Source organism: Daphnia carinata, chromosome 8, assembly GCF_022539665.2.
Source record: "Daphnia carinata strain CSIRO-1 chromosome 8, CSIRO_AGI_Dcar_HiC_V3, whole genome shotgun sequence".
Taxonomy (NCBI): Eukaryota; Metazoa; Arthropoda; class Branchiopoda; order Diplostraca; family Daphniidae; genus Daphnia; species Daphnia carinata.
Window position 1 is genome coordinate 1,936,140 of NC_081338.1, and position 12,183 is coordinate 1,948,322.

At 41.9% G+C, this 12,183-nt stretch overlaps 1 protein-coding gene and 1 pseudogene across 1 annotated transcript; both read right to left on the bottom strand.

Moving 5' to 3' along the window:
• Positions 1 to 6,726: 6,726 nt before the first annotated feature.
• LOC130704109 (uncharacterized) lies at positions 6,727 to 7,753 on the bottom strand (annotated as a pseudogene).
• Positions 7,754 to 10,914: 3,161 nt separating this feature from the next.
• On the bottom strand, positions 10,915 to 12,096 carry LOC130704091 (N-acetylneuraminate 9-O-acetyltransferase-like). Its single transcript, XM_057525576.2, has 4 exons — positions 11,818 to 12,096; positions 11,553 to 11,751; positions 11,260 to 11,488; positions 10,915 to 11,193 (listed from the first exon to the last, which is right to left on the bottom strand). Exons 1-4 carry the CDS (start codon positions 11,860 to 11,862, stop codon positions 10,953 to 10,955), a joined length of 714 nt encoding a protein of 237 aa, XP_057381559.1. The 5' UTR covers positions 11,863 to 12,096; the 3' UTR covers positions 10,915 to 10,952.
• Positions 12,097 to 12,183: the final 87 nt, after the last annotated feature.

Here is a 12,183-nt window from a genome sequence, read left to right on the forward strand (position 1 = left end):
AGTCCTTACACATATAGCACGAAATCGTCATAAACTCAACTTTTTTACGGCAGGGCTGTTGCACCTACTGATTATAATGTTAGTCGGGTGCACATTCAGTACCTCAGCAATGGTGGTCAGGGACACCGTAATATTCAAGGAACAACCTGGAATTGCAATCAGTGAATCATCATGGACGGTTGCCACGGATGTGATTTTACAAGATGCAGAAAAGGCCGTCACGATAGTAGAAAAACATCTGGATGAATTGTCCTTACTGACAGCCAAACATAGAAAAGATGGAGTGAAATTTAAAAAGAAAGATGGACACGCGGCGTGGAGGGACGCCACAAGTTTTACGACAGCAGGTGTATGAAGCAACGGATTATCCACTACGAGGAGCGGCCGTGGAGGAACGACTGATTCGGACACAAGACACGGACTTTTGAAAATGGAAAACGGATGTTACCAATTTTGTTTATTATTACCTTTCGCTATCACTGTAACCTTTACATACTATGGCAATCGGGGGCGATCGCCTTCAAACGGGGGGGACCTGTCACGTGGATTCGGATGACATCCACGTGTTAACGATGGACAAGTGGAGTCCGAGGACATCCACGTGCTGGGGACGCCTCGTGCATCAGCCTCAACCCTTTTCTCCGCTTTCACTTCCGTAAGGTCAAGTAGAATTATCTACTTGACCATCTTACCGGAAGAGCTTACCCCTTCTACGCGCTTTCTATTCGAACGGTCACGTAGAGGTTATCTACGTGACCATCTTCTTTACTTCCCGCGTCACCCTGGCGGGTAACGACCCTTTTCTTTAAATAGGAGAGCCTACGAGTGAGACGGGGCTCTCAGTAGACAGTTGGATGCGGAGTGTTAAGTGTGGCAGAATTAATACACCGGTTCAAAAGCGCTGTGAGTCCGTCTTTTTAGTGAAGTGCGGCAGTAGCCGTCACAATACTTTGGTCGCTCAGTGTAGGGAGTGGCGTACGGTGTTGTGTAATAAGCTGGATCCTCGGTGTAGTAAGTGGGAGCAGCGTACGCGGTATTGTAGTATTCAGCAGCCTTTGTGGTGTAGTAGCTAGGTTCCACGTAGTACGAAGGAGGAGCCGCTGTGTAGTAACTTGGTGCAGCGTAGGACTTCGGGGCTTCAGTATAGTACGTCGGCTCAGGGTAGTAAGATGGGGCAGCTGTGGTGTAGTATGTTGGAGCTACGTAGTACTTAAGCGCCGCTGTCGTGGTGTAGCACGACACAGTTGTTGTGTATCTCGGAGCAGAGTAATATTTCGAGGCCTGAGTGTAGTAAGACGGAGAAGCGTATGTTGTGGTGTAACACTCAGGGGCCTTTGTGGTTTAGTAGGTGGGAGCTTCGGTGTAGCAGCTCGGAGTGCGCGTACGTTGTTGTGTAATACACTGGCGCCTCTGTGTAATAGCTCGGTGCGGAGTAGTATCTCGGTGCCTCCGAATAGTAAGTAGGAGCCGCATATGTTGTGGTGTAATATGTTTATTCTGTGCGGAGTACAAAAAAACCGTAAATATTAATTTCTCTTTGAAGCGTTATGCACAAGACAAGTGTAATGTAAATGTTGTTCCAACAGAATTGTAACGTTATCTTTAAAACTAAAATTAAATAAAATAAATTAATATATTCAGAGAATATATGACAACGCCTAAATTAAATTGAATCCAGTTCCGTGGTCTAATCACGGTCAAATCAATAAGCTGAGCTGTCTTCTTTTATAGAAAATTGTCTTTTTTTATTTTTAAACATTATCTATTTAACTGTCGTTTAAAACTCGCCAAAAATAGAATAAAGTTCAGAAAAGAAATACCCGGAAAAAATTATGATTCAATTGAAAATTTGGGTTTGATAGCGAATATATGGATATAGAAAAATGTGGAAATATTGGTAAAAACAGGTGCTTCACAATGAGATTTGAAGAAGATTTTTTTATGATGGTAATTGGTAATGATGGTAAACCCACAATTTTTTAAAAGAATAAGGTATTTTTGAAAAGTTGTATGATTTGTTATACTGTAATTTTTGGACAAGTTTCTCCTTTGTTTCAAATTTTTCCACTTTAAGCCCGCCTGAGAGGGGAAAGGTGACGCTAGCATGATTTTTAAGCTTACCTTTTTCATGGTTTGCGTCGCAATGCCGCTACAGGCTATATTATATGTACACGGTCCCATTATGCCTCCCTTTTGACCGGTTATTGGTATTTGCACGTCAACCGTTTCGTTACATCTGCCCGTCGGACGTTCACAATCTCTGCTCGTCAATACGCTTGCAAACTTTGACCGTCAACTCTTTCGCCACCCCTTCCCCTAAACCCCCTCATCATTTCTGCCCCTCAGCTAGTTCGGCTGCTTTGATGTGCATCGCATTCGCTAGCTCTTCCCGTTGATCCAATCACAATGCGTGTCCTTCTACTCACCATTAATCTCTGTCTCTCAAACCGTTTGCTTAGCATACGCGTTGACTCGCTAATGGTTTTTTCCGCCGATTGCCATGACCGTTTGCGGCCCATAGCTAGTTGGCCAACGGTTATATTTCCAGGTCTTGCTCGTCGAACTCACAGTGGAACAAGCATCTGTCCGCCGCCGTTCAGGTTGAATATGCCCGTCCCTAGTGGCATTCGGTGATCTGCGACTTAAACGACTCGTTTCTTGGCCGTCCTCCTACTCATTACATCAGGTTAATAAAAAAATTGCGCCTGCCCGTCAACTTTTTCATCGCATTCGCCCGTACCACAGATATCTCCGTAGCTCACCCCAACCACTTACTCTTTATGCCACTGGTTTTCGGACCATATTCCTCCTCAAACTACTCTTTGTAATGGGTCGTCGACATCAACGAGTTGTATTTACCTATCCGTTTCGCACGTCGTAGATGCCTGCGTCTCTAGCCGCAGCCTTAGCTATCATCTCCTCTTGTGTGAGATACATTTTTGTTCGCATGTTAGCAACCCAGCCACGCTATCCGGCCAATCCGCCACCCAATGTGCCAAAAAAGGAGAGGGGCACATCCGGCGTCGTCGGGTGGCACTTCTGTCAGCGAATCACAGCGCGCGCACGGAATCACTTCCACACGAAATCTCTTTTTGTCTTAGAATCACCAAAGAATTCCCCTTTTGATTAGCGAATCACGAGAGATGATTAGAGAGTAAACTTAATAACTATGAGTCCTGCCTCGGATGGAAGTATCAGTAATGGCGCCGGGAAAGGAAATGCCATTGAGAGAGAAAAAAAATTTGCGGGAAGTACCACAGACTATGACCAACGATTGCTTCATACCTCAAAGTCAGTGAGTTTCTAAAATTTCATAGTTGCTAGTTAATTGTTAACAAGGCATTTCCAATATCCATTGCCTATTGCCTGATGTTCAAGGTATGGGACAGCGTTTGTTTAATTAGAAACTATGTGGTTGTCGTGAGTTGAATCCCTTCGTTGGCCTAACCATATCAAGGCTGAAATTTTTTACTGTCTGGCTTAATAACATTAACTCTTGCACCAACAAGCTGATTCAAGAAATGCAACAAAGAACGAAACTGGTATGAAATGGCAATCACTTCGTAGCCTTTTTCTGTTACCAGCACAATATGTGTGTACGATATATTTGTATAGCATATATAATGTAAATACGTAAAGTGCATTTTTTTTCTTTTGTTTTTTTCTACTCTCTGCGTATCTCAAGAAACACGAGGAATTTACAAGTATGCAGGGTTGGAAGCGATACTTTGATGAAGTATCGGTATCGCGGTACCGATTCTTCAATTTTCGAAAAAAATATCGCGATACTAATTTAAGGTATCGCACGCGTTACCGATACCGATACTTTTGCTTTCTAAACGCCATCTAGGAGTAAAATTTATTGCTAAAAATGTTTTCGATAGATGGCGTTAATCAGAATTTCATATATCACAGTTTTATTGGGACTATGTCTTATCAGTTGATTAACAACAAAGTACAATAATAGTACATTTTTGCATTTCTTTTATTGTTTTTTCTCTTTTAAATTTTTTTTCAAAATTTGTATCGGAAAGAAGATTCTTCGTTGGGCGGAAAATGCTTTATCCGACACTGACAAGCCTTTCGACTTAGGTTGACGATGGCAGTGGTGCGTTGTATTTAATAAACGTCGATTTTAATGAAGAGTATTCTCACAAAAAATACCATGTAACTAAAATCTCCAAAGAAATACGACGTAACGGCACGAAATAACCAGAGTTGAAACGAGCTTCGCGTGAGCTTGAGCTTTTCGCGAGCGCGCTCACTCATTTGGTGAACTTTGAGCTTGAGCGCGCTCTTTCTAAAAAATGCGAGCTTGAGCGTGAGCTTTTGGTCCACGAGCGAGAAGCTCACAGAACGCCATATATGAACCAAAATGAAAAGTTTTTACAAAAAATTAAACATGTCAAACAAGGTCCAATCTTGAAGTTTAAACTGAAAAGCAGGCTAGCTTGATAGTTGACATCTAAGTGCTAACTTCTTTAACAATTAGTGCAGTGTTACTGTAACGTAGACTTGTTAGTAAATTTCCTTATTGTTTTTTCTGGTGGAATCTATTGCTACGAAATCTTTCGTTGCAATAACGGCTTTTTCCCCTATTGCAACGAAAGATTTCGTTGCACTTAAAACTGCACTTCCACCCTATCGTAGTAAAAGATCCCTAGGTATATTTGAGTCTTTAATTAGCAATTTTTAGCCTGTTTTTCTTCCTTCGTAGTAGAATTCTTCTTTTTGAATTTCGTTTGTTTTTGGCTGGTCATTTTTCCCCATCCACCTACGCCTTTGTGGGGCATTTCTTGAATTTTTTCTTTACGGCGCACCGTTTTCACCCGGCCCCGTATGCCTTCACGAGACATTAATTTTTTTGTTTTTTTCTTTTCATCAGGCCATTTTATTCCGCCTGCCTTTGCCTTTGTGAGGATTTTTTTTTTTTGGCGGGTCATTTTAGCCAGTCGCACATGTGCATCTTTCCATGGCGTGAAATGTGACGAACTAAAAAAAAAATAACTCACGATGGCATAGGAGGCCAAAGAAATGGCCCGGCGTAAAAGAAAAAAAAGCGCTTTATGAAGGAATAGGCCGCCGGGCCAAAACGGCCCGCGGGAAAAAACAGAATTTTTTTTGCCACCTAGGGGACGGAATTCTACCACAAGGGTAGAATCAGTGAAGAAATGGACTAAAAATTACTAATTAAAGACTCAAATATACCTAGGGATCTTTTGTTACGATAGGGTGGAACAGCTTTAAGTGCAACGAAATCTTTCCTTGCAATAGGGGAAAAAGCCTTAATTGCAAAAAAAATATCGTAGCAATACACACAGCAATACGAATACGACATTATTATTAAAATTTAATAATTTTAAGAAGTAAATAATTAATTTAAAGTTCTTAATAATAGAGGTGTTAATTTTTAGTTCTGATAGGGTAAAAACAACTTTTAAGTGCAAGGAAATGATCAAGCAAATCAAGTTGATTGTGAAACCATTATGCCTACGTTGACCATTGTCATTATTTAGTTTCTATTGTTACTCGTTACTTATTATTAGTTAGTTTAAGTGAAAAAATACACTGTTGGCACTTACTATTTTTATTTTTTAAATAATTGTTTAAAAATGAGCTTGAGCGAACGTGAGCTTGAGCGGAGCTCAACTTTTTTTTACGAGCTTGAGCTTCAGCTCCGCTCACTTTTTAGCCATGAGCGAAGAGCTTGAGCTAAGCTCAGGTTTCGGTGAGCTAGTTTCAACTCTGGAAATAACCCACAGCAAAAGACGCACTGTGAGGACTAAAACATTCTATTGTTATGTTAAAGCCATCTGTTGTCAGAAATTGTAGTAATATTTTTGGCTCCTAGCAGAGATAAGGAGATGGGACACGACCGTGTTAAAGCCGCCATGACACTTTTTGGGGCAGCATCTAGCGGCTAATTCCCTCTCTTCATCATTAGCAGACGAATTCCCTGCAAGGAACCAATGTGACAGGCGGCTAATTTGAATATGAGTAAGGAAAGTCGGACATTTCGCCAGATAAAAACACACAGCGAAAGTTCTGTGACTCGGAGGGCGTTGAAAACTCGGAGAACCAAAAGGGGTCGATTTTCTGGAAATTTTGCCTTACAAATACTTTTCATTCCAGTTTCCATTGAATTGTTTCCAGGGAACCTGTTAGCTAATTATCAAATTTTATCCAGCAAAATACCCAGCCTCAGTTTACAAGTTGTTACAGTAGCAGTTACAATTTACTTTTAGTCATGAAAATTTCTTTTGTGTGTTATTAACTAGCGCATTGCCTAACTCTCCGTGACCATTTCAAATCAGCCGCCTGTAACAATGCTTGCTTGCAGAGAATTCGTCTGCTAATGAGAAAGGGAGGGAATTAGCCGCTAGATGGAGTGCCGAAATCTGTCATGGTGGCTTTACCTATTCCGTGTCCCATCCCCTTATCTCTGGCTCCTAGATGGCGCCATATGTTAAAAGTATCGGGATCGCAAGCCTCAATTTATGCTTGCGATAGCGGTATCGATACTTTTTAAAAAGAAATATCGCGGTACCGGTAGTATCGCGGTACTTTTTGTTATCGCGATAGTCCAACCCTGCAAGTATGATTTTGTGGTTTCGACATAGTTTTGTTGATTAGAAGAACAAATGGCAGCTTTCGAAAACTTGCATAAAAAAGCTTTATTGCACTCTCGTTTTAATAATTATCATTTACAAAATAGCTCACGTGAACTTAGTATTTGGCATAGGCAGCAGGGGTTTTGTATTCGCGAGCTTTGTAAGCTGGAGCTTTGTATTCGGGAGCCGTGTAGGATGGGGTAGCGTAAGTCGGAGCGGGGTAAGCTGGAGTGACGTTTGAGGCGGCTTTGTATACCGGTTCTTTGTAGGCAGGGACGGGGTAAGCGGGGGCCTTGTATTGTGTCTCTTTAATTTCGGGGTATTGAGCTTCGCCTTCGTATTTTACGTCAGCAACGTAACCATAGCTGTCAGCCCTATAGGTGACGATCTGAGTGCGGCCATCAGGAAGGAGAACGCGGTAAGAGCCAGTGGTCACTTTACCATCAGCGTTCTCGGAGTGATCAAAATCAGTATAGGATTCCTTATCCTGGACGTCGTACCCAAAGCTGTAGGGCTGATGGGCCTGTTAGAAAGGAGAAAAAGTAATTTTACGGCGTCCTCTGGGTGAAAGGGCTGAAATAATAGAAATTACTAAGTCTAAAACAAAAGTAGACTTACGTATGCCATTTCTTCGTATTTAGGAGTTTCATACTTGGGGGATTCGTACTTAGGGGCCTCGTACTTTGGTGTTTCGTATTTAGGCGATTCATATTTTGGTTATTCGTACTTAGGAGCTACGTATTTAGGTGCTTTGTACTTTGGTGTTTCGTATTTAGGCGATTCATATTTTGGTTATTCGTACTTAGGAGCTACGTATTTAGGTGCTTCGTACTTGGGGGCATATTCCACCGCCTTGTAGGAATCGGTAGCAGCAGCGGCAAAGAGAACAACCAGATACTTTCAGAAACAGCATTCCCACCTTTTATACCAAATTCGAAAAACCAAAATGAAGAGTGGTGACCGTTAAGCTGCAACACGTGGGAAGTGTTGCTTTGTTTTCGAAATGTGTTTAAAGTAAAAGTAATTGATCCGAGAAGGTCAGGAAAATAAGTAAAAACAAATGAATCAAGTACAAAACTAGAGTCATAGAAACCTGGTTGCTCCACGCTGTGTGTAAATGCCACAAGGATTTGCGGTGACATTTGGCTACAATTTCACCGATTTTGTGGGCGGAGCTGGCAGCGACAAAGAGCCATCTGTTGACTAGAATTAGAGATATCCTCACATCCTGCTGTAAAATCATAAGGAGATGACATACAATAGCAGCTGAAAGGGCTAGTGGGTAGCACCCCCCAATTGCAAAGCGGGAGACCCGAGTTCGAATCTAGTCGCTGCATTTTCTTTTTTCCATTTCCTAATGTATGCTGGCCACGCGCTGCGCTAGGTTCCACTTTCCACTGTTTTTCCACTCATTTCAATTCTGTATTAAAATTTTATATCACGTAATTTTATATTAGTATTATATCTATTACGCCTCTCTGACAATTAACTTTTTTTGCGCAAGAAGTATTGCGCGCTGACAGGCCCTTATTATAGTAGGCCATGCTTGAAAGACACGCTTGACTTGGCCATCCGACTACTCCAAGTACAAACCGCTGGAGGGATGTTCTACGGCTACTGATTCCATTTCAACTTCCCCCTCGTTTGGCGGGTCTGCTATGATTGGCTGTCGAAATTTTGGCAGGACATAGCTCATTGGTTGGGACCGTGTAGTACTCCACCAAAACCGCTAGGTTCGCTATTTAACTGCCAGAATTCGAACACAAGTCACCGCAAACCCTTGTAGCATTTACACACAGCGTAGAGCAACCAGGTTTCTATGACTCTGACAAAACTAAGCAATCTAGGTGCTTCACCTGGTAACTTGGGCTAGCTGCAAAAGAGACGGGGTGTCGATATACGTGCAAACATTGAAGCTCCTTTTTTTTTTATTACGGTAACCAAAAATTGTCTCGATTACCAAGCCAAGTCAGTCGGTACACCAGAATGGAGAAAGGAAAACCTTCAGTTTTCTCGATATAGTTTAGCACTATACGCATGTAAGTTTATCATATTTTATTGCACCCACTCCGCGAGTCCTGTGGCTGGAAAAGTTGACGAATTTTCTTTTCTTTACTCAAACTGATTTTAAAAATTCACCATTCCATTATGGAATTGGTGATTGCTGCAGAGAATAATAGCAAGTTGGTTAAAACTATAATCATAAGTATTAGGTAAATCGAAACAAAACGCCGTACAGAGGACATTATGTAGGCCATCACATAGTATAAAGGTGGCTAAGTGGCGGTTAAATAATACATCAGTTATTCAATTATTTTTCAGTCCTCCTAAAAAAAGATCTAAATCTAAATCTCGGTGACATTATCATCGACGACGGGTCGCCATTTAAACGCCATTCGCAATCTGAGGATGTTGCTCCTGATTTCCACCTCACCGTGAAATTTATACATACCTCGCATGGGATACATTTCGTGATCGTAGTCTGGAATCAGCTAAATGTGGTCTTCTTTTATAGTATTAGCAACAGCTTCTTTCATCGTGTTTGTTCACTTACCCTGACAAAATTAATATTGTAAGGACTCACGATAAACTAGACTGTGTGATGTATTGCATATGTCGATTTTTCCCCCTCCGCCCCCCCCCCACTGACTCTCTTGTCTCGTTTTTTTTTATTACCCTTTTTTACGCACAACAGGTTTCAACGACAGGAAATAAATCAGTTGACCCCGCTTCTCGCGTAACAGTCTGTTTCTGTTCTTTGACCCCACGCAAACTTTAGCGTCCCTACGCTAACTTTGGCGTCCCCAAGCTAAAGCGTGGTATAAAAACCCGCGCCCCAGCTGCCCGAAGAGAGTCCCCCTGTAGCCGTCACAAGTACTAGTTGTGCAGATTTTGTTGTAATGTTGGTGCCGATTTTAAAATAAACTTGAAACCCCGCAACCCAACTTATTCAATTGTTGCAATATACTGCTGACGTACTCTCGAATCGCCCAAAAATATAAAGAATAGTGGGCTGTTGCTACTGCCATTGCTAGCCAACTGCTTTGCATAATGAAGCGAATCAAAGCACGACACTACGCGGTCAGTTGTGTACTGGACAAGTCGACACGATCCACTCTGGTCAGACGTAAATCGATAACTGCCATCGGTTTCTTTTTCGTAATGATAATGACGCTGATCGAGAAGGTCCCCCGTGCAAAGAGCTGAATTTTGTCCATCATTACTCGTGATTTCTACGTTATTGTGAGACCCTGGTGAAAGTTGAATGGGCTGCCTTATTTGATCGTATTCGGGAATCAACTAAATTGTGTAGCATTTTTCGTAATTAAAAAAAGAAAGCTTTTGAAAAAACAGGAAAAATATTTCATTTTTATTACCGTGGCAAAGTTGTAAAACTGTTGGCGAATTCTCGAGTCACCCATAAATAGAAAGTGCAGCAAGTTGTTGCTACGCTCGCTTAAATTTCCGTGCGACCACTTTGCATAACGAAGCGAATCAAAACACGAGACTATGCGGTCAGTCGTGTACCAAACAAGTCGACACGGTCCATTCTGGTCAGACGTGAATCGATAACTGCCATCAGTTTCTTTCTCAAAATGATGGTGACGCTGATCGAGAAGGTCCCCCGTGCAAACGGCCGATCCTAATCTGTTTGCCTCTTTACCAAACGGCATATTTCGTCAAAATCATTTGAAAGATTTAAAAAAATACTTCTAATCGTTGCATACTCGGCCGCAGGTTTGATGGTCGTTTAACATTTCGAGACTTTTCTCCTGGTAAAGCAATCCATTTCCAATAACGTTCAGCGTTCAATGTCCAGACCAGTAGGAAAAGCAAACAACACGGCAAAATAATCTTGAAGAGGAATAACTGTGTAGATGAAACTTCATTAAAATGAGCAGTAAGCAGAACACAAAAAACTCACCTGATGATGAAACGTTCGTGTAAACCTCATCTTTTTCTTACCTGACTGAATGCGCTCTCTGTATTGTCACGACTGATGCGCATGGGTTTCGATTCTTTCTGTTTCTCGTCGGCATCCAGAAACTTTGCAAGCCCCGAGGATTCAGTGGCCGGAGCAAGCGATTCAACCGCCACCCATTTGACTGGCGTCAAATCCTATGAAAATGTCTTGTCAACTAGAGGGTCCACGCCAAGTGTAACGTCCATTTATGAGCAATCTTGATGTGAGTCTGATTCTCATTCGTCGAGCTGCAATAAATTACTAAAATAGAAAACGGCCTGAAGCCTAATTTATAAGCAGAGAACTGGGTCTCATTTCTGAATCGTTATAGCCGGTGACTGCTTACGCGGAGATGGACGACACAAGGAAATTCAAGATCAATGCAATTCCATCACATCATTGCAAATGTCATTGTACAAAAGATTAGTGGCTTGTGAAAGTGCTGAATAGCCCGTGTGAATAAAGTCGTTGCAATCTGCGAAGGCAGCATCTTTGAACAGGTAAGAACGGCGATCGACTTGAACGATCTCGTCGCGTTTTAGGACGGCACACGAGCGGATATACTCTTCTGCTAACGGATCACTTGAATCCCATATGCGGATACGACTGCTTTCACTCCTAAGTGAAAAGTGCATATGGTTACCATATGGCCATTATCCTTGTATATCAATCAATATAATTCACTCTAACAGGCGTCGAATGGCCTTGTTGTAGTTGTCTATCTTCTCTGAGTGAATGTAAGTATTGTGGTCGTGAATTTTCTCGGGTAGTTCCTCAACTGGATATTGATTGAACCAGATCACTTGAGACACATTTGCTAACCGGCCCAGCTCTGGAGCGAATTTTTTAAAATTTTCCTCGTACAGTCGATGGTCGGCGCCGTTGGTTCCCAGCATGTGGTGTACTACTATACCTACATGAAAGCCACCTTGACGCTGTTAAATGGAAGAGCAACTTTAATGAAGCAAAAATAGTACTGAGAAAAAGGAGATGAGGCCGTTCAGATGAGTCAGAAGATGCCCATCGACGAACTGTATCAGTGACATTGTCATCAATGAGGGGTCGCCATTTGAACGACAATCGCAGTTTGAGAATGTTGCTCGTGATTTCCATCTCATCATGAAACGAACGTGAATTTTGAATGGGCTGCCTTATTTGATCGTAGTCTGGAATCAACTAAATTGCGTAGCATTTTTCGCGATTAGAACAGACCGGTTTTTCAAAAGGATTTCAGTTCCCTACCACAACAAAGTTGTAAAACTGTTGACGAACTCTCGAGTCACCCATAAAAAGAAAGTAGAGCGAGCTGTTGCTGCGCTCATTTAAATTTCCATCCGACCGCTTTGCGTGAATGAATGAAAGCGAATCAAAGCACGAGACTATGCGTTCAGTCGTGTACCAGACTAGTCGACACGATCCACTCTGGTCAGACGTGAATCGATAATTGCCATCAGTTTCTTTCTCATAACGATAGTGACGCTGATCGAGAAGGTCTCCCGTGCAAATGGCTGGATCTAATCTTTTTGTCTCTTTATCAAAGAACATATTTCGTGAAAATCAGCTGAAGAACTAAAAAATATTTTCTTTTCGTATACCCGGCCTTAGGTT

Coding starts and splice junctions, on each gene's coding strand:
- LOC130704091 (XM_057525576.2), bottom strand. CDS start 11,862: ATGGGTGACTCGAGAGTTCGTCAACAGTTTTACAACTTTGTTGTG. Junction 11,752..11,817: donor AGTTTTACAACTTTGTTGTG/GTAGGGAACTGA, acceptor TACGCAATTTAG/TTGATTCCAGACTACGATCA. Junction 11,489..11,552: donor GCCTCATCTCCTTTTTCTCA/GTACTATTTTTG, acceptor GCTTTCATGTAG/GTATAGTAGTACACCACATG.